The following is a 22,554-nucleotide window of genomic DNA, read 5'->3' as shown; positions in this document are numbered from 1 at the left end:
ATAATTGAATCGTGACACATTTCTCTTAATTATATCACGAGATGCTGAAAATATAAATTAAATTTCCCATCATGAGTTATTTACACTCATAAATAACTCATAAAACAGCATTCAAGTCAATTCACTAAGGAAATAAATGCATGAGGCAAATAAGTAGTGGTCCAGGCATGAGGTATTTAACCACTTCTGGACCGGAAGGATTTGCCCCCTTAATGACCAGGCCATTTTTTTGCGATTTGGCACAGCGTTACTTTAACGGACAATTGTGTGGTCGTGTGACGCTGTACCCAAATAGAATTGATGGCCTTTTTCCCCACAAATAGAGCTTTCTTTTGGTGGTATTTGATCACCTCTGCGATTTTTATTTATTTTTTTTTTTTTGAGCTATAAACAAAAAAAGAGCGACAATTCTGGAAAAAAAACAATATTTTTCACTTTCTGCTATATAACATTCCCAAAAAAAAAAATAAAAATAAAAATGTTTTAGCATTTTAGGCCAATTTGTTTTCTGCTACATATTTTTGGTAAAACAAAAATTGCAATAAACGTATTTTGATTGGTTTGCGCAAAAGTTATCGTGTCTACTAACTACGGGAAAGATTTGTCATTTTTATTGGTTTTTTTTTTTTTTACTAGTAATGGTGGTGATCTGCGATTTTTAGCAGGACTGCGACATTGCGGAGGACAGATCGGACCCCTAACTGACATTTTTGACACTTTTGGTGGGACCAGTGACATTACTACAGTAATCAGTGCTAAAAATATGCACTGTGACTGTAATAATGACACTGGCAGGGAAGGGGTTAACATTGTGGGTGATCAAGGGGTTAAATGTGAGCCTAGGGGAGTGATTCTAACTATATTGGGGGTGGGGCTTGTGAAATGATCACAGAGACCTGTGATCCTATGTAGAAGGATCACAGGCACTCTGTGATCATTCCAGAGAGAAGAATGGTCTGCTGTGTTTACAACAGCTGTCTGTCCTTCTCTCTTAGCGGGGAGTGATCGCGGGGGTCAGGCGGCAATCGGAACCACCTGCTCCGCGCATCGGAGTCCCCACTGCAGAGTGGGGGCGGGAGTGCGCCACTGGCAGCGCGCTCGCCCCCTAGCTGCAGGCACTACGTCGATTCACGCAGGAGGGCCTGCCTGCCGCAGTATAACTGCGACGGGCGGACCATAAGTGGTTAAAGAATGTAAAAATATAATAGCCAGTTCGGAGGTGTCTCTGCCTTTTTGGATCCGTTTCTCAATAGCAATGCACAGAAACCCAAATATGGAAAAACACAGAATCATCGGGGCTGATTTACTTCAAGTATAGCTAAAGGCAAAACTTTTTTTGGTTAAGTTTTGGATAAAGTGGAGAAGGATTAGCAGGTTCTTATTGCTGTCTGTGCCCCGGAGATTTACCCTCTCTATTTGTCCAGTTTACCATTATCATTGGAATTGAAAGTAAAAGAAAATCCTATTATTTGGGTTGTCCCCAGAAAAGTAATGAAGGGGAAATCTTCCACTAGTTCTGATGACTTGGGGGTCCCCAAGAAATTCACTTGATTTGAGGAAATCTCCCCAATGTCAAAGCGGTCTTTTTTAATGGTGGAAAAATGGTATTTATATATGTGTGTGATTTTTAAAACTGTTTTTATTAAACGTTGAACTTGGTTGTTTTTGATATGCCATGTTTCCTGCAAAAGCATCTTCCCTTTGACTGGTATTCCAGTCATCTTTTTTTCTTTTGTATTAATACATATACGGCAGAGATCACACTGACTTAGTGAGTTGGCATATTTCTATGGTTAAAACCATTTTACCTCTTAGCAATACAAACTGAAGGGGTTCTGATCTTTCTCCACTGTAACCTTTCCACTGGATATCTTGTCATGAGAAAAAATACCACACGGTTTCATGAGAAATATACCTCACATTTTGATGAAATAATGCATTCCTTATTTTTTTTTTTTTTTAAATATTTAAAAAAAAGTTATTTTTTCAGATTTTAAGAGTAAAATTGCTCCGTGAATTGAGCCCAAAGAGTGCAGCATGTAGGAGCAAGTGGGATAGGTGGAAAAAGAAGTGTTCCATAAGAAGGACAATGTAAAAGAAGGAAGGGGAGAGGAATGCAGTATTTGAGGGCAGAGTCAATTTTATGAGTAATTACAGTGCATCCGGAAAGTATGCACAGCGCTTCACTTTTTCCACATTTTATGTTACAGCCTTATTCTAAAATGGATTAAATTCATTATGTTCCTCAAAATTCTTCAAACAATACCCCATAATGACAATGTGGGAGACGTTTGTTTGAAATGTTGGTAGATTTATTAAAAATAATGAAAAAAATCACATGTTAATAAGCAGGGTCGTCTCTAACGCGGGACAAAAGGGACAGCTGCCCAGGGCCCATTTATTGTTGTAGGGACCAAAGCAACTGTCCCTTGAGCCCATGCTGATATGTCAAGTGGATTTGTTTTCTCCTCCTTTCTATCCAGCTCGGCAAGGGTTAAGTCATGTCCCCGCAGTGTCTCCCCCTACTGTCCCTTCCCCTCCCCACTTAGCTCAGTCTGAGTGGTCTGAGTCTCTTCTCTAGCGATGTGCTGCATTCCGACCCTCCCATCCCTCCTCTGTGGGCGTCTGCTGGATGACTTCATTCTGCACAGTTAGTAGACTGTCTCTATCAGAGACAACTTGTCATGCACTGAACCAGGATCCCCCTCCCACCACCTCTGATAACTTCCCAAGGAGTCTCAGCTGCTGCAAAACTTCTTGGAGGGGGGAGGGCAGGGCTGTTGGGTGTTGTATTGCAGGACAGTGATTGGCTCCTGCTGCAGAACTTCTTGGAGGGGGAACAGCAGGGATGCTGGGTGTTGTAGTGCAGGGCAGTGATTCACAGCTGTGGGCTCAACAATGACCCCCCTCTCTGCCTCTCCACCCCCAACAATACCTCCCCTCTCTGCCTCTCCACCCCCAACAATGACTCCCCTCCCTGCCTCTCCACCCCCAACAATGACCTCCCTCCCACCTCTGCACCCCCAACAATAACCCCCCTCCCACCTTTCCACCCTCAACAATAAGCCTCCTCCCTGCTTCTCCACCCTCGGCAATAACCCCCCTCCCCATTTCTCCACCCTTAACAATAACTCCCTCCCCGCCTCTCCATCCTCACCAATAACCCCCCTCCCCATTTCTCCATCCTTAACAATACCCCCCTTCCAGCTTCTCCACCCTTAGCAATACCCCCTCCCCGCTTCTCCACCCTCAACAATAACCCCCCTACCCGCTTCTCCACCCTCAACAATAACCCCCCTACCCGCTTCTCCACCCTCAACAATAACCCCCTCCCTGCCTCTCCATCCTTAGCAATAACCTCCTCCCCACTTCTCCACCCTAAACAATAACCCCCAGTCTGCCTCTCCGCCCTCAACAATAACTTTCCTTCCTGCTTCTCCACCCTCAACAATAACCCTCTCCACCCTTTAACAATAACCCCCTCCCTGCTTCTCCACCCACAAAAATAACCCCCTCCTCGCTTCTCCACCGTCAACAAAAACCCCCAGCCTGCCTCTCCACCCTCAGCAATAAGTCTCCTTCCTGCTTCTCCACCCTCAACAATTACCCCCCCTCCCCACCTCTCCCCCCTCAACAATAACCCCCTTCCTGCCTCTCCGCCTCCAGCAATAAACCCCCCTTACTGCTTCTGCGCCCTCAGCAGGACCCCCCTCCCTGCTTCTCCACCCTGAGCAATAAACCCCCTCCCTGCTTCTCCACCCTCAATAACCCCCTCTCTCCACCCTCAACAATAACCACACACCTCTTCACCCTCAACAATAGCCCTCTTTTCCGAAGAAACAGCAGCGTGCCGACGGTTCATGAGTGGCAATGTAGTGTGGAGGGGGAGGCGGTGTAATGATGGTAGTAGTATGGGGGGGGGGTTCTTTGTAATAATGGGGGTAGTATGGGGGCTGGGGGTCTTGTGTAGTGATGAGGGGGTAGTATGGTGGGAGGGGGCTCTGTGTAATGGGGTAGTATGGGGAAAGGGGTCCTGTGTAATGATGGGGGTAGTATGGGGAATGGGAGTCCCGTGTAATAATGGGGGTAGTATGGGGGAGGGAGTCCCGTGTAATTATGGGGGGGGGTGAAATTGTATATGGGGCCAAAGAAAATGTTTGCCCAGTCTCCAATCAATATTAAGGATGGCCCTGTACATAAGTATTCACAGCCTTTGACATGACACTCTGGTGCATCCTGTTTCTACTGATTATCCTTGAGATGTTTCTACAACTTGATTTGGGTCAACCTGTGGTAAATTCAGTTTATAGGACATGATTTGAAAAGGCAAACATTTGTCTATATAAGGTCCCACAGTTAACAGTGCATATCAGGGCACAAACCAAGAAATGGAGTCCAAGGAATTGTCTGTAGACCTCCCAGACAGGATTGTATTAAGGCACAGATCTGGGGAAGGGTACAGAAAAATTTGAATTGAAGGTCCCAATGACCACAGTGGCCGCTGTCATCTATCAATTGAAGAAGTTTGGGGGGAGAAGGGCCTTAGTCAGCGAGGTGGCCAAGAACCTGATGATCACTCTGACAGAGCTCCAGCATTTCTCTGTGGAGAGAGGAGAACCTTCCAGAAGAACAACCATCTCTGCAGCACTCCACCAATCTGGCCTGTATGGAAGAGTGGCCAGACAGGAGCCACTCCTCAGTAAAAGGCACATGACCGCCTGCATGGAGTTTGCCAAAAGGCACCTTAAGGACTCTGACCATGAGAAACAAAATTCTCTGGTCTGATGAAACAAAGATTGAACTGTTGAACTTAATGGCAAGCGTCATGTCTGGAGGTAACCAGGCACTGCTCATCACCTGGCCAATACATCCCTACAGTGAAGCATGGTGGTGGCAGCATCATGCTGTGGGGATGTTTTTCAGTGGTAGGAAGTGGGAGACTAGTCCAGATTGAGGGAAAGATGAATGCAGCAATTTTTGAAAACCTGCTCCAGAGTGCTCTGGACCTCAGACTGGGATGAAGGTTTATCTTCCAACAGAACAATGACCCTAAACGCACAGCCAAGATAACAAAGGAGTGGCTATGGGACAACTCTGTGAATGTCCTTAAGAGCAGAGATTTGAACCCCGATTGAGCATCTCTGGAGAGATCTGAAAATGGCTGTGCACCGGTGCTCCCCATCCAACCTGATTGAGCTTGAGGTGCTTCAACAAAGTATTGAGCAAAGGCTGTAAATACTAATGTACATGTGATTTATTATTATTTTTTTTTTTACATTTTTTACTGGTAATAAATTTGCAAAGATTTCAAACAAACCTCTTTCACAATGTCATATGGGGTATTGTTTGCAGGATTATGAGGAAAAAAATGAATTTAATCAATTTTGGAATAAGGCTGTATAACATAAAAAAAAAGTGAAGCGCTGTGAATACTTTTCGTATGCACTGTATATATGCAACATAGATGGAGTGATTGTGTTTATTGTTCTTTTTTTTTTTTAAATCTATTTATTTTGTTTTTCTATGTTCATTGTGTAAAAAAAAAAAAAAAAGCGTATTTATATTATTACTTGTTACCGTTTTTATTTTCATGCTATTTCAATTTCACTAGCTTGTCTCATCTGTTTTTTTTTTTTTTTCTGCTTTAAAATTGCAGTGTAATGACCTAGTTCCCCCTTTTCTCCAATGTGTGACTCTGCGCTGTAAGCCCTATAGAGAAAACTGCTGATTCTGCTTTACAGCTGTGCATTCCAAATGCTTCTATCGAATGGCCAGCCCATTTAAAATTCAATGCACAGTACTAACATTGCAACTTGCTCTAAATGTTCAGCAGTTTTGCAGAATGAAAATAGCAAACCTGAGATGGATATTCTCAAAAACAGATTTTGTATATGTAGTTTGAATTTAAAATATATGACCCAGTTATTTGGATCAGTTAGTGCTTTATATTGCTATAGAGAGTGAAAATCATTTTGGGCATGCTTTTAATGAACTGTAACCTATTCTGTATATTTTCTCAATTTTAGTACCACCAGTTCTACAGCCAGTAGCTGTGACACAGAATTTACTAAAGAGGATGAGCAGAGGTTGAAAGATTATATTCAGCAACTAAAGAATGACCGGGCTGCAGTTAAACTCACTATGCTGGAATTAGAGAGCATTCATATTGATCCTTTGAGCTATGATGTCAAGCCAAGGGGAGACAATCAGAGACTAGATCTGGAAAATGCTGTCCTTATGCAGGAGCTTATGGCAATGAAGGTATGTGTCAAGATATGAGAAACCAATATAGAAAATGTTCTAATTGTGTTCACTGAATACTTATTTTGTTAACACTAAATGGTAAAACAGGAGGGAGGTAGAGAGTCCTAACTAAATTTATCAATTTCTGATGCCACATTTCCTACTCTGTGATCAGTTCATACTCAGCACAGTGATTTATTAGTCATCACTCTTTTTATTATTATTATACAGGATTTGTATAACGCCAACAGTTTGCGTAGCGCTTTACAATGTGAAGGAAGATAATACAGTTACAATACAGTTCAAAACAGGAGGAACTAGAGGGCCCTGCTTGTTAGAGCTTACAATCTAGAAGGGAGGGTCAAGTGAAACAAAAGGCAATAACCGTGGGGGATGGGTTGATGGAGAAAAAGGAGGTACATTTTTTAGGGGTTGGTAGGATAGGCTTCTCTGAAAAGGAGGGTTTTCAGAGATCGCCTAAAAGCTAATAGAGTGGGAGATAATCGGACAGATAAGGGTAAGGAGTTCCATAGGATTGGAGAGGCTCTGGAAAAGTCCTGGAGGCGAGCATGGGAGGAGGTGATGAGGGAGCTAGAGAGCAGGAGGTTTTGAGAGGAACGAAGAGAGCGATTAGGTTGGTATTTGTAGATGAGGCTGGTGATGTAGCTGGGGGCTAAGCTGTGGATTGCTTTGTAAGATGTTGTAAGTATTGTGAATTTAATTTGTTGGGTGAGCGGAAGCCAGTGGAGGGCTTGACAGAGAGGAGCAGCGGACACTGAGCGATTGGTGAGGTGGATGAGTCTGGCGGCAGCATTCATGATGGATTGAAGGGGGGATAACCTGTGTAGAGGTAAGCCAATGAGAAGGGAATTGCAGTAGTCGAGGCGCGAGATGACCAGGGAGTGAAATAGGAGTTTTGTTGTGTCTTTGGTTAGAAAGGGGCGTATTTTGGAGATGGTACAGAGGCGGAGGCGGCAAGATTTGGACAGCGATTGGATGTGGGGTTTGAAGGAGAGTTCAGAGTCCAGGACAACACCTAAGACCTTGGCATGTGGGGATGGGCTGATAGTAATGCCATTGATATTGACGGAGAAATCAGGGGAAGGGGCACGCGGTAGAGGAAAAATTATATGCTCGGTTTTGGATGGATTGAGTTTGAGGAAGTGGTGAGACATCCAGACCGATATATCTGATAGTAAATTAGTGATACGTGAGGAGACTGAGGGAGAGAGCTGAGGAGTGGATAGATTAGATTTGGGTATCGTCAGCATAGAGATGGTATTGGAAGCCGTAGGAGGCTATCAACTGATCTAGAGAGGAGGTGTAGATTGAAAATAGGAGGGGTCCAAGAACAGAGCGTTGGGGGACCCCAACAGAGAAGGGAAGAGGAGAGGAGGAAGTAGAATTGTAGGTGACGCTAATGGTGCCGTTGGATAAGTAGGAAGATAACCAGTGAAGAGTACAGTCTCGGAGACCAAAGGCATGGAGTTTTTTGAGGAGGAGGGGATGGTCAACCGTATCTAAGGCAGCAGAAAGGTCCAGAAGTAGAAGTACAGAATAGTGTCCATTGGTTTTGGCCGTTAGAAGATCGTTTGTCAGCTTCAGGAGTGCAGTTTCAGTGGAGTGTTGAGGCCGAAATCCAGACTGAAGGGGATCAAGGAGGCTATTCTCGGCAAGGTGGTCGCACAGTCGGTTGTAGACTAGACGTTCGAGGAGTTTGGATGAAAAGGGGAGCAAGGAAATAGGGCGTAGGTTGTTCAGATCGGTTGGGTCCAGTGAGGGCTTTTTAAGTATGGGGCTGACTAGTGCATGTTTTAGAGAGTTGGGGAAGATGCCAGAAGAGAGGGAGAGATTGAAGATGTGGGTTAGAGAGCATAGAATAGGGCCAGAAGGTGAACGTAGCATTTGCGAGGGAACAGGATCCAGAGGGCAGGTTGTTAAGTGGACGTTGGCAAGTAGTTTAGCAACCTCGTCTGTAGTGGCGGGGTTGAATGAGGGAAGTAATGATCGCACCTGTGGGCGTGAAGCATAAGTCATGGAGGAAAGTATCTGAACAGCAACGATCTCCTTACGAATTGCATCAATCTCCTGGGCAGTGAGTGAGTCGGTGGGAGGTGGTAGTGGAGGATGGAGTAGAGAGTTAAAGGTAGCGAAGAGTTGCCAGGGGCGTGATGACAGGCTGTTAATGAGAGTGATAAAATAGGTCTGTTTGGCAGTGTGGAAACTGGAATTGTATTTTTGGAGGGCGGATTTATATTGGTTGAAATCCTTCTGAGACCGAGTCTTACGCCATAGGCGCTCAAGAGCACGGCTATGCTTTTTCAGACTTCTAGTGTTATCGGTTTGCCAAGGTTGAAGGGGTCGGGGCCTGATTCGGTGTGTGGTGAGGGGGGGCCAGTGTGTCCAGGGAGGCTAAGAGTGAAGCGTTGTAGACAGAAGTGGCTAGGTTGGTGCAGGACAGGGGTGCAATTTTGTCATAGAGGTGGTCGGTAGCAGAGTAGAGAAGAGAAGAGTTGAGACGGTGTAGGTTTCTGCGGGTAACTGTACAGTAGCTGGAGGGAGAGGAGGTGGAGGAGAGGGAGAGAGTGAAACTAATAGGGTAGTGATCAGAGAGAGGGAAAGGATTGTTGGAAAGGTTGTGGGGAGTGCATAGGTGGGAGAAAACAAGGTCAAGGATATTGCCTTCAGAGTGAGTAGAAGCATGTATCCATTGCTTCAGGTCAAAGGAGGAGGTTAGATTGAGAAGTTTGGAAGTGGTAGGAGTGTTAGTATTAATAGGGATGTTGAAGTCGACGAGAATGATTATGGGGATTTCGGAAGAGAGAAAGTAGGGTAGCCAGGCAGAGAAGTCATCAAGAAAGGTTAATACTGGTCCAGGTGGGCGGTAGATCACAGCTATCCTTAGAGAAACAGGGCGAAAAAGACGAATGCAGTGTACCTCAAATGAGGAGAGTGACAGAGAGGGAGGCGGCTGAAGTACCTGAACGGAGCTATGTGGGGCTAGAAGGATCCCGACACCCCCTCCCTTGCGTTCATTGGGTCTAGGGGAGTGAGTCCATAGAAGACCACCTTGGGATAGGGCAGCAGAAGACGCAGTGTCGGATTCGTGAAGCCAGGTTTCGGTGATGGCGAGTAGATTAAATGAGTTAGGATGAAAAGGTCATGCAGAGAGGTGAGTTTATTACAGTTTTTACCATAAAACTGTAGTTAGAGGGACAAATGTTTGGGTCAAAGGAGTTATGTACACTGAACAAAATTGTAAACGCAAAACTTTTGTTTTTGCCCCCATTTTTCATGATCTGGACTCAAAGATCTAAGACCTTTTCTATGTACACAAAAGGCCTATTTCTCTCAAATATTCACAAATCTGTCTAAATCTGTGTAAAGTGGGGTACACACTAGTAGAAAATCTGCCGAAAATTCCCGTCCGAGGTAAAATCGTCCGATTTTCGGCTAGTGTGTACACAACTTTCAGCAGCCGATGCCGACATTTTCAACGAAGAGGGACAAACACCAAATTTTTGATCGTCCGTCCCCAGACGACCAATTTTTGTTTAATGTGTATGCAGTACGTCCGCGAAAAATTGGATACGAAAGACCGCGCATGATCTGAAGTTGCTGACGACCCGGAAGTCTAGGAACAAATGTCCCAAAAAAAAAAAATCGGATGAGAAATTTAGTGAGCATTATGCACTGTCAACTAAAAACGGCTATGACCGCTGAGCATGAGAGAGAAAAATCGGAGGATATTTCCTCTGATTTTCGTCAAGTGTGTACGAGCCTTTAGTGAGCACTTTTCCTTTGCCGAGATAATCCATCCACCTCACAGGTGTGGCATATCAAGATGCTGATTAGACAGCATGATTATTGCACAGGTGTACCTTAGGCTGGCCACAATAAAAGGCCACTCTAAAATGTACAGTTTTATCACACAGCACAATGCCACAGATGTTTTGAGGGAGCGTGCAATTGGCATGCTGACTGCAGGAATGTCTGCCAGAGCTGTGCCCATGAATTGAATGTTAATTTCTCTACCATAAGCCGTCTCCAAAGGCCTTTCAGAGAATTTGCCAGTACATCCAACCGGCCTCCAATCCGCAGACCACGTGTAACCACCCCAGCCCAGGACCTCCAAATCCAGCATCTTTACCTCCAAGATCGTCTGAGAACAGCCACCCGGACAGATGCTGCAACAATCGGTTTGCATAACCAAAGAAATTCGGCACAAACTGTCAAAAACCATCTCAGGGAAGCTCATCTGCATGCTTGTCATCCTCATCGGGGTTTCAACCTGACTGCAGTTCGTCGTCGTAACCGATTTTAGTGCGCAAATGCTCACATTCCATGGCATCTGGCACTTTGGAGAGGTGTTCTCTTTATGCATTAATCCCGGTTTTCTTAGATCTTTAAGTTCAGCTCATGAAAAATGGGGGCAAAAACAAGTGTTGCGTTGTATAATTTTGTTCAGTATATTTGAGTGAAGTATGAATCTTCACATAATAACCAATTAGCATTCAAACAAATATTTCTGTTAAAATGCACTTGTGCTCAAACTATAGACATGAAAGTATTTCTAAAGCAGTAAAAGAGCTTTATGCAAGCCATCCCTGTCTAGTTGCTTATACTGAGATACTGAGAGGTAATTAATTCTCAAATTCACAACAAAGACTCTAAAATTCCAGTTTCAGTCATTTTATAACTGCAATAGGGGTCACCTTCAATCATATAGCTTAACTTTTTTTTTTTTAATCAAATGAGATAAGATTTTTTGCATTATAAACACAAGGCTATTTTCCACCCCATTCTTGATTTGATTTCATATCACACAGATTCGTAAAGTATTAAATAGAAAAGAGAGTTCAAAAACAACATTTATAGAACATGCCCAATAGTCGTAGAAATTTACCACTAAAGGAGTTCTGAGAGAACATATTGGGGTCGATTTACTAACGAGAAATAAACTAATTACTTTTCAAGTGCAGTTGCTCCAGGACTTAGTTAATGAGGGGAAGCTCTTCTGACTTCCATCACCCAATCCAGTGCAAGCAAAAATGCTGTTTTCTATTGTCTTTGCATATAATTGGGTATTCCTTGCAAAGTGAAGCTTCATTTCCCTTTAGGAAATCCACCCCATAGTCCTGCCATCTCCTACATGAGTCTAGGATACTAGAAAAATTGGTGCTAATAGGTACTATAATAATAATCAGTACATCATCCTCCTGTCCACAACATAAAAGCCCAGAAAAGGTATCATATTTGTAATGCCTAGTTGGGAAGAAGCTAACCCTGGAACCTACAGCCAGTCTTGCCACAAAGTCCAAATTCTTTTTGGTGAGCTCTGTCGTTGATCGCTCAATTTTCTCAGATCAGTGTGGAGTTCACCTGATCTAACCAGAGTTTTCAAGTTGTAGGGTGTGGGGATAGCCACCAATTTACATGTTGCATATCTGAAAATCTGGAACGCTGGTGAAAGTGGTTGGCTGGTTTTGCTCAGCATCTAGTGCACCAAGTAGACACGTCAAGGGGTTTAGAGGACCAGTAAGATGTAGGAAAGTATAGATAATGTCAAATACTAATTTAATACATAAAAATTACATTGCACAAAAAATACATTGCTGCTCAGCTATTTGTTTGATCTGAATTTACTGACATTTTTTTCTGGTGCCCTTTTTTCTGTGCCCTTTTTTGAAAGCCCCAGGATCAAAAAAATCCTACCTATTACTCCCTTTCTATGTAATGTTCATGAGAAGGCAGGGGAGTTGTGTTTGCGAAAGTTTACTCTGTCTGCACTGCACTGGCAGATTTGATTATCAGTTGTTAACCAGATGTGCAGGACTGTGTGCTCCAACAAAGGGTTAAAGATTGCAATGCGTGGCTGTTACATTGTATATTGCACTATCTTTCAGTCAGTCCCTCTGGTCTGTCCCTTAACTTTACATTGTAGTGCATTTATCAAGCTGTTGAGGGTTTTAACTGGAATTATACTTTTAATACTCAGTGGTGTAAAAGTGGTAAAAAACAATCACAACGAAAGAACAGTATTTTATAATGTTCATAGACCCCTAAAATGTATCATGAGAAATTTGTAAACTGACATTTCTACAGTGGCTATTATGATCTTCAGTACTTTTTGGTCAATGACTGAGAACAAGTAGGCAGATCGGGAAAGTCAGAGTAAAGTCAGATTTCCTTATCTGCAGACTTGTGCGGAGTCATTATCTCATAGTATTGCAGTCAGATGTTAAGCATGACTGGCAGGAATCTAATATTTTCAAAACCCAGTTGGTGACTGCGATTGTGAGTTGGGTTTCCCTTCAAGTGAGCTGGGAGTAGAGCGATTGAATGCTGTGTATTAAGACTGAATGAGAGCCCATCAGTCATTTCTTAGTATGCTGAATTGAATCCTATGCGTAACACTTGCCTTTCTTCACCAGTGTCCTTCCCATTCTCCAATGTGCTGATCTTCATAATCATCCGCACAATAAGCAGCAAACAAATTTGAGAAAATCAGTCTTTCATACTGCAGTCTTAATTAAACTAGATTTATTACAGTCGTTTGTGTAATATATTCAAAGTCATATTTTTGTACTTTGCTTAAATAATTGCACTATTAATTAGACTATGAAAATTCCTGCATAAATCTTAATGTTCCAGATAAAACATAATGACCTGGAGACAATGAAAAAAAAGATTTAATGAAAATGATTTGATCTATGTCTTGACAATTGTTCGGGTAGTGAGATTTTATTAGTTTACAAGTACCACTGGTCATATCTGGCAGTAATATTGGCATTGGGCACTATATGAAAGGGAGTTAGAGAAAGTAATCCTCTGCAAAATGCTACTTGCAAGGTGTGTAGTAGAAGTGAATCCTTCTGATCTCCACACTTGCTGTAGGTGGTAATCTTTCTTCAGGTATTCTTGCTAATTTGTAAAGTAAACCTGTCACAAACCTGGGTAATTCAAATTGAGGATATGGTGAAAGAAACAGAGAAGTAGAGATTGTAAATCAAAACAACCAGTCATTCACCTTTTAATGTGATTAGATGACCTGTTTCACCAATATGGCTCCTTGTTAGAAAGTTGAAAGGGGGGCACGCTTGATTTTTGCAGGAAAAGTCAATATTTACCTCCTATATATAATGTACATCTCTGGATCTGCTGTTCACAGTTTACTTTGAGTGTGATCGCTGCTTATGCATTTGGCTCACCTGATCACATTTATATATCCTTCGTTTTGATAGACTTACTTTATATATTATTGGTTTAACTGGATATTAGTGTTTCTAAATATAAAAAAAAAAAAAACCCTACAGCTTGCATCCCGAGTGTGATTTATAGTGTTTGGTGTAAAGTTATATTTGTATAATTTTTAAAACCAACAAAGGGGGAAACTAGCACACAGTCATATTTCAGCAATATTTTGCAGCTTTAATTCCAGAGATGGTGACCGTTTTTTTGAATATTTGCCTTTCTTGAAAGTGTCTGTCTGATTTTGAAGGATCATTTATTTCATATCATGGATTAGGCAAAAAAGAGTAGTTATGTCCAGAACGTCTAGCTGTACAAAAAACAGCCAGTGATCTTAGAAGCAGAAAGGCTATATATTATATATATATATATATATATATATATATATACACACACACACACACTAGCCATTTTATTAGGTACACCTGATCGATTGCTTGGTGACACGGATTGCTAATCAGCCAGTCACATGGCAGCAACTCAATGCATTTAGGCATCTAGACATAAAGACGACTTGCTGATGTTCAAACCAAGCATCGAAATGGGGAAAAAAAAGGGATTTAAGTGACTTTGAACGTGGCATGGTTGTTGGTGCCAGATGGGCTGGTCTGAGTAGTTCAAAAACTGGTGATCTACTGGGATTTTTACGCACAACCATCTCTATGGTTTACAGAGAATGGTCCAAAAAAGATAAAATATCCAGTGAGTGGGAGTTGTGTGGATGAAAATGCCTTGTTGATTTCAGAGGTCAAAGGAAAATGGGCAGACTGGTTTGGGATGATAGAAAGGCAACAGTACCTCAAATAACCATGCATAAGAACCAATGTATACAGATTACCATCTCTGAATGCACAACACATCGAACCTTGAAGCAGATGGGTACAACAACAGAAGACAATACTGGCGGCCACTCCTGTCAGCTAAGAACAGGAAACGAATGGCCCGTACACACGATCCGAAAATCGGACAAAAAATAATGCTTGTGAAAGGATCGGACGATAATCTGATCGTTAGTACACAGCTTACGAGAGGCGATCACGACAGTTCGCCCGATATTATCCGGTCGTGCAAGCTTAAAAATTTGATCGTATTATAACACATCGTACGATAATCGTATTATCAGTATGTTGTTCGTCCGAAAAAAATGGTGAGCAGTAGACAGCGCATGAGCAGTAGACATCATTTTCCACTCACACGGTACAGCGTGGTTACACATACCGGAAGCTTTTGAATCATCGTCCGAGAAAATTTGTATGGTAAGTAACCTCTCCCATTTGCGAATATAATTGAGAGTTCCTAGCAACCAAATAAAAACGGACGGAGAGTCGTCCGATTTTCGGATCGTGTGTACTGGGCATAAGGCTACAATTCTCACAAGCTCACCGAAATTGGACAATAGAAAATTGGAAAAGCTGCCTGGTCTGATGAATCTCGATTTCAGCTGCGATGTTCAGATGGAAGGGTCAGAATTTGGTGTATACAACATGAAAGCATAGATCCATTCTGCCTTGTAGGCTGGTAGTGGTTTAATGATGTGGGGGATAATTTCTTGGCACACTTTGGGCCCCTTAGTACCAATTGACCATTGTTTGAAACACCATGGCCTACCTAAGTGTTGTTGCTGACCATGTCCATCCCTTTATGACTACAGTGTACCCATCTTCTGATGGCTCCTTCCAGCAGGATAATGCACCATGTCACAAATCATCTTAAACTGGTTTATTGAACATGATAATGAGTTCACTGTACTCAAATGGCCTCCACAGTCACCAGTTTTTTTTTTCACAAACTCTTACTTAGTCTAGGGGCATAAGTCGGATAGAAGTTGCCTTGAAATAGTACATTATAACTTTTCTGAAGTCGGAGCAACTTCAGTAGTGCTAATTAAGACAGCTCTCATTGACTAAAATGGGACGTGACCCTAGACCTCGCTCGTTTATCAAGTTAAAACATATTTAAAAAATTCTGCTCGTCTTGTAAAACAGTCGCAGACCAAGTTACTCGCAATCCAAGGTCTTAGTGTGTGTGTGTGTGTGTGTGTGTGTGTGTATATATATATATTTTTTTTTACTCTTTTAATATACCCCATCAGAGTTTCCACTTGTTCTGTATATCCATTATAATCCTTTAATTACCCCCTTAATCCACATTACACAATATTTCAAAAATTCTTGCTGAGTTTTTAAACATTAGCCATTTTCTCGACAAACGTTTTTTTAAAACTATCCTCATGTATACGGATTAGTCATTCCATTTTGTGTACATAATCCAGCTTCCTAATCCACTCTTCTACATTCAGGGTTTTTTTCCCAATGCCAGAATTTTGGGATAAGCCCTTTAGCCGCATTTAGTAAAAGCAGGAGCACTGCATTTTTATACTGTTTCTCTGGCATATTTGTACCATGGAACAGATCTCTCCATGATTATGTTAATGCCAGTAATGTGCCATACATTACACTTTGCTCGAAAACTTTTTTTTTTTTTTGGGCAACTTCACCAAACGTGCGCAAAAGTTCCAAAGATGTCACACCTTCTCCAACATAGAGGTGATCTCTGCCCCCTACTGGGGTTGCATACCACCTTGCTAAAAGTTTAAGGCTAGGTTCACACCTAAATCAGATGCGGCTCACAGTAAGCGTTCAGTGCGTCCCTGTTTCAGGGATGAATCGGGCCAAGTTTTTGTCAAAATTCAGACCTGAAACTGAGCCAAAGATGCACAGGACCCCTGTGCAAACCCCTCCACAGCTTCCACAGAGATGTGTGAACCGGCTCCATTGAGAGCCGGGCACACTCTGCTGTCTTGCGAATTTGATGTAGGGAAACCCACATTTTTCTTCTAATCCAATGGGGCCACACCCCATTTTTGTCCTCACTTTTGAAGTGAGGAAATCCTTTTATCATTCATTACATCTTTCAACTGCACTATATCTCCTTTAACCCAGCGTGTAAAAAAAAAAAAAAAAAAAATGGTAATCCTCTCTTCCTGGAAGAAAATATATTGTGCCATTTAAAGATATCAATTGTATCTCTATTGCAACTGCTTGTGTACCTCATCCTAAATACACCATGTTTGGACTAGTGTCTTTGGATGATTGTTGATACTACTATGAAATCCACATCACCCTACCAAGTGTCACAATACTTAAAAATGTCTTAATCGTCCCCTAACTTCTATTTACATTCTCATGTGCCCAATCTACCATTTATAATAAAGTTACTGCCTAGTAGGATCTGTTAAAGTCTGGTATCTTCTTTCATCTTTACCAGTGTTGCACATGGAATCCTAGGATGTTTATTCTGCCATATAAATCGAAGTATCATAGGCCTCAAAGTTTTAAAATAATTTTTAGATACTGTATCAGGAGCATCTGAAATGTATACCATCTTAGGTAAAATTCTAATTTTTTTAATATTTATTCTGCCTAGCCAAGATAAAGGTCTACATTTTAAATTATTTAATTAATTATATTTTTTAAAGATATATATTGTTTCATTTTCACAGTGTGTGTATTGAAGGAGTTAATTTTATCCCCACGTAATTAAAATCTTTATTCTGCCATACAAAGGAAAATGCCAGGTAATAGGAAATTTCGTTCCACCAAGATATTCATAATCTTTAACATTTAAAAGTAATCCATTTTTAATTCCTGCATTCAATTTGGTAACGTTAACCTTGGATTGTAGACCTAAATGTGTATAGGCCGCAACTTTATAATCTGTATCCCCAATCTTCATTCCCTGTATATCTGTATTAGACCCCAGTGAAGCTAATAAAGGCTCAAGTGAGAGGATAAATAATATGAGTGACAGGAGGCATCCTTGTCTAGTCCCATTATACAGCTGAAAAGCTTGGGACAGACTGCAATTAATCCTTACTTTTGCTATAGGCTATTTATTTAAGGCTCCTATCATCTGCTCATCTTGGGGCCTATTCCTTAAGCATTTAGAGTCTCAAACATGAATCCCAAGTCTACCCTTTCTCAGTGTTGACAGTAGTAAGACGGGGGATCTGTTCCTCCTTTCTTTATGATGAATAAGTATTGTTGTCCTAAGGCCATTATCTTTACCCTCCCTGGTATAAAGCCAACTTGATCGCTGTGTATCCAATGTGCCAATAAAGGCTTTAACATGTATGCTAATGTTTTTGCTTATACTTTTCATATCTGTGTTTTAATAATGCTATTATTCAGTCTGTAACTCATGGGCAGATTATGGTCTCCCGTCTTAGGTATAATAGTAATATGAGCTAAAAACAATTAAAATTCTTATGATCCCAACTTCCCCTATAGAATTTAGATATCTACAACCTATAGTAAACGATTTCTTCTGAAATGTCTTAAAATATCTTATAGAGCAACCATCTGGTCCCTGACTGTTTTCCATCACCATACCACTCATTACCCTCCCTTTATGGCAGTGGCATGGAAGTATCTGTTGAGCAAGGTTTCATCTGTTTTAAAGTAGAACTCCACCAAGTTGTTTTTTGCAGCATTTGGGGGAGCAGAGTGTTGAATCTGCAAGTTACGCTTGCCTTCGCTGATGATGCTGAAGGGAAATCTCCTGCGGTCCAGCTGTTGCCCAAACCATGCTGGTCCTGACACTGAATTGAAATAGGTGGCTCCACATACAATGGCAAACAGAGTTTGGATATATCTGCAGTGTTTCCAGCAAAGGACACAATGGAGAAGAGATTATGCTTAAAGGGTTTGTAAAGTCTGAAGGTTTTTTTATCCTAATGCATTCTATGCATTAAGATAAAAAACTTTGTGTAAAGCAGCCCCCCCTCAGCCCTCCTAATACTTACCAGATCCCCCTCTCTATCTAGCAATGTCCACAAGTGCCTCAGTCATGTGGGACTCTTTCTCCTGATTGGCTGAGACAGCAGCAGCGCCATTGGCTCCCACCCCTATCAATCAAACCTAATTAGCCAATCAGAAGATAGAGGGGGCAGGGCCGTACGGCAACTCCATGTCTGTCTGAATACATGGAGCTGCAGCTCATGTCGGGTGCCCCCATAGCAAGCTGCTTGCTATGGGGCACTCAACAGGAGGGAGGGGCCAGAAGCTCCAGCCAGGGACTCAGGAAGAGGAGGATCTGGGCTGCCCTATGCAACCACTATAACCACTACTGCACAGAGCAGGCAAGTATAACATGTTTGTAAATTATTATTTTTATTCTATTAAAACAACAATCACTTTAACCTCTTCAAATGCTGGAAGTACCAACTTTGTGGTGTTCTCCTTTAAAAGGCAATTTCAAAGAGTTAGTGGATACATACGCTGGGTGAAGGGAAAATTTTTGAGAGACTATTCATTTTTGAATCAGATAACCTCTATGTATGGCCATTTTTAGAGCACTGCGTAACCCAAAGTGTAGTGTAAACATTTTGTAATGTCCCTGCTTTCTGGGGAAAAGACACATCCAGTTTTTCAGGATTTTTCTCCTGTGTATCTGGCAGTATGCTGGATAAGTGGGGAGGCAGCTGGGCTCAGAAAAGATTGTGGCTGTGGCATAAGCCTATTATAATTATATTTTAGGCTGCCATTGGATATCTGAGCCCTTTTTTGTGGTTCCACACTGAAGAGACACAAGTTGTTTATGTGCTGTCTGTAATAATAATGATATGTTACACCCTATAAAATGTCAACATGTACTGTGTAGGAAAATAAATCTAGTTAATAGAATTGTAACTGACAGAGAGGTTTCAATAGATCCACCATCTCTGCAAAAGCTTCAGTGCATCGTGTAAAGAAAGAAGAATAAATGGGTCAATAGAAGCAAAGTCACGGTTGCCCATGGTTTTGATATGAGTAACACACTTTGCATGGATTACTTGTTATGCATGATTTCTGAAGATAGGCACAAGAGAAGGAATTTTGGGAGCAGTGTTTAGGATGCTTTCACAAGCACATGTTGCATGGACGTGCATTTTTCTGCAGGACACATAGGGCAGGCTATTCACTTGAATAACTCCCCTATATGTGACAGTTGTGCCAAAGAAGAGCTCCTGCACCTCTTTGGGTGTTGAACTTCATGTATTTGTTACCATGGGTTTTGATGTGTTGTCACGCACGAAAAAACGCACGTTTACTCACCACTTTTCGGTTGCCATTAACAGAAAATGCAGTTAGTGTACATCCTTGCATTTTCTCTTCTAGTGGTGAGTAATTTGCACTGCACTTCTTGGAATACGCTCCTGCATGGCTGGTAAAATTTGAGTCCGTGTAGCCGCTGTATCTGCATCCACCTCCATTGGCTGCCTGCACACCGGTGTATAATGATGACATTTTTTTGGCCATGGCTAGTACGCCTAGAGTCTGCAACTGGATAATGTATTTTGGTTATGGGTCTAATGACATGCGAGCCTTAGTATTTTGAAATCATTATCGAGGATAAGTAGAATTATGAATTTTACCAATGAGTATTGTGTATTGATACTTAAAAATTCTCATGTTGTTTCATTGATGTGGTCATTTCTGCAGCGGTATTGGTACCTCTCCTGTAATGGTCAGATACACTCCTTTTTCTTTTTATAATTGTCTGGGTTTACATATACTTTAAAAATCACCCTTGTGAGATAGTTGGATGTAACAACTTTTTTTTGCTTTGTCTTCGGGTACTTCCACTTGAGTGCCTCCTTTTATCCAAAAAAATACCTGTTTACCATCGTTCATTATACTAAAATCACTACACTCTAAAATCTGGACCAAGGTTCCGTTGCTAACTGATAGGCCCCTTTCGCACATACGGATCGTTCATTTCATCCGTTCAGTCACGTTTTTTTTGTCATCTGTTTTTCATCCTTTGTCATCAGTTTTTCAAACTTTTCTTCAGTTTGTCTTCCATTTTTTCATCTGATCAATTTTTTTAATGGATGAAAAATAGGCCTTTTATCCGTTCAAAAAAACGGATGTTGACGGAAGCAGATGAAAATTGATGTAAATGAATGATCATCCATTTACATACCTTTTCCCATAGGAACGCATTGATGTCCGTTTTTCATCTGTCAACGGATGGATGAAAAACAGACAAACGGACAGCATGTGTGAAAGGGGTCTTATAGTTTAAAAATCCATTCCCCTTTCATTCATTTGTATTCTGAGGCAGCTAAATTGTTGTCTTCTGTTTGTAAATCTAGGCGAGAATATTTGATATGATACGTAGATACGGGTTAATGAGACCTATAAGCCATCAGGAAAGTGAACAGTCTTGGCCACAGATGATGCACAGATCTTTAATAATGATCTATAGTGTTCAGAGTAGACAATGCTCAGAGCATCTACCCTTCCTGTCCCTTCATATGAGATGAAAATTTACAGCAGCTGTGATATTTCCTAAGCGCAGCTGTTTATCTCATTTGTTTTAGAGAGCCTTCCTCCTCTAATAGATCTTTCATTTTAAGCACATCTTGTAAGTGATGTTTATTCAATAGCATTTAATGTCCATGTTTCGCCTTCAGAGGATGGCATTTAATTCAGCATATAGGAACAGAACAAAAAACACTCAGACAATGCTTCAAAGAGTTCCCATTCCAGGGCCAGGCAGAGCACAGCTGGCTGAGACACTGGTCCAGCTACAAACCGTGCACTTCTATATGAATGCTTTGTCCATGCCAAGGATATTCCTGTCGGATTATTAGTCAAAGATGTTGAAAAGTGGCTAAAGAAATCTCATAGCAGGTAGTCTGATCCCACATGTCATTTTAGATACTAAATCTTGAAAATGACTTGGGATCAGACTGCCAGCTATGGGTAACCTACACACACATACAGACACATATATATATGTGACATGTTGGGGGGCAGAAAGATAACAGATCTCCCAGCAGACCCCTTGTACCTGGTCATTTAATGAAACCTGTTAAACGTGACCATGTTATAGAGCATTACTACATTGGTTTCAGGGGTAAGAAAGACACGACTCTTTAGCATCAATAGGAACAGCTGGAGTTAGCACAGTCCTTGTGAATAATCTTATCTGTTAAAAATACCCTCGCCATATTGCCCCAATTTTACTTGGCTATCTGCGTCATACAAGTAGTTTAAGCTATGTCACTGCTGTACTTGGAGATCCTGCAAAAACCATCTTTTAGAGCAGCACAATGATAATGGCTAAGGTAAAGGCTATGGCCTCCTTACTCTCTGGGGAAACATTCTGCAGGAATCCACTGATGAAACAAAATTGTATAGTAAAAGCATTTGGAATGCTGACAGATAAGAGCTCCTCTGTAGAGAAGGGAGGTATGCATACCAAGCACAAGGAGAAGAGGGAAGTGAATGAAAGCACACTTTTATTAACGGAGGGTGGCTTTTAAGAAATTGTGCCTTCAGCATTGCATTCTCCCCTGGGGATATTAGTCTTACATGGATTTTTAGTGGGTTATATATAGTCTGTATATTTTGCTGAATCTAAAGATATGGCTAGAAGTTAAAAATGATTAAAAAAAAATATATTCTTTCAAATTCCAGCCGTTTTCATCCAGGAGGTAAAGCAACTGTAGCCAATTTTGCCTTGTGATTTCCAAAGAGAATGTCCCAAACATTTAGACACACACAAATTACTCTGTAAGGGCTCTTTCACACGGCCGCTCCGATTTCTTCTTCCGCTGCGGCATTTTTTTTTTTCACGGACACGGATGACACTTGTGTCATCCGCTCCGTATGTCCGCAGATCATCCCATCCGTTTGCGGATGATATACGGACATAATGTATGTCTATGGGGATTGCGGATGTCAGCGGATGACACCGCTGACATCCGATTTCGCTTCCTTTCCGTTTTTTAAACGGAAGAAAAATAGGGTTCTGTTCCATTCCAAAAAACGGAACAGAGCTGAAAGGATGCAAATCGGATGTCAGCGGATGGTCATCCGCTGACATCCGCAATCCCATTGACATGCATAATGTCCGTATATCACCCGCAAACGGATGGGGTGATATACATGTACATACGGAACGCCCGTGTGAAAGAGCCCTATCTCTTTCACACACACACTCGCCCTGAGGTCGTGCCGAAGCAAGTTATATACATATTGAAATTCAGTCAGTTCAGCAGGAACCAAA

At 41.6% G+C, this 22,554-nt stretch overlaps 1 protein-coding gene across 3 annotated transcripts in view; it reads left to right on the top strand.

Annotated features, from left to right (window-relative positions):
* The window catches only part of MCC (MCC regulator of WNT signaling pathway), a gene marked incomplete at its 5' end in the record, with an annotated part of 565,928 nt that overhangs the window by 503,929 nt on the left and 39,445 nt on the right, over positions 1 to 22,554 (top strand). For all 3 annotated transcript variants that reach the window (XM_082243687.1, XM_082243688.1, XM_082243689.1), the window contains one exon: positions 6,027 to 6,261. In XM_082243687.1, the coding sequence (XP_082099813.1) occupies positions 6,027 to 6,261 (235 nt within the window). The remainder of the gene's footprint in view (positions 1 to 6,026; positions 6,262 to 22,554) is intronic.

This window comes from Pelophylax lessonae, assembly GCF_965119305.1.
Source record: "Pelophylax lessonae genome assembly, chromosome: 1".
Classification (NCBI taxonomy): Eukaryota; Metazoa; Chordata; class Amphibia; order Anura; family Ranidae; genus Pelophylax; species Pelophylax lessonae.
Note: the sequence above shows the minus strand (reverse complement) of the source record. Positions and strands in the feature narration are given on the sequence as shown.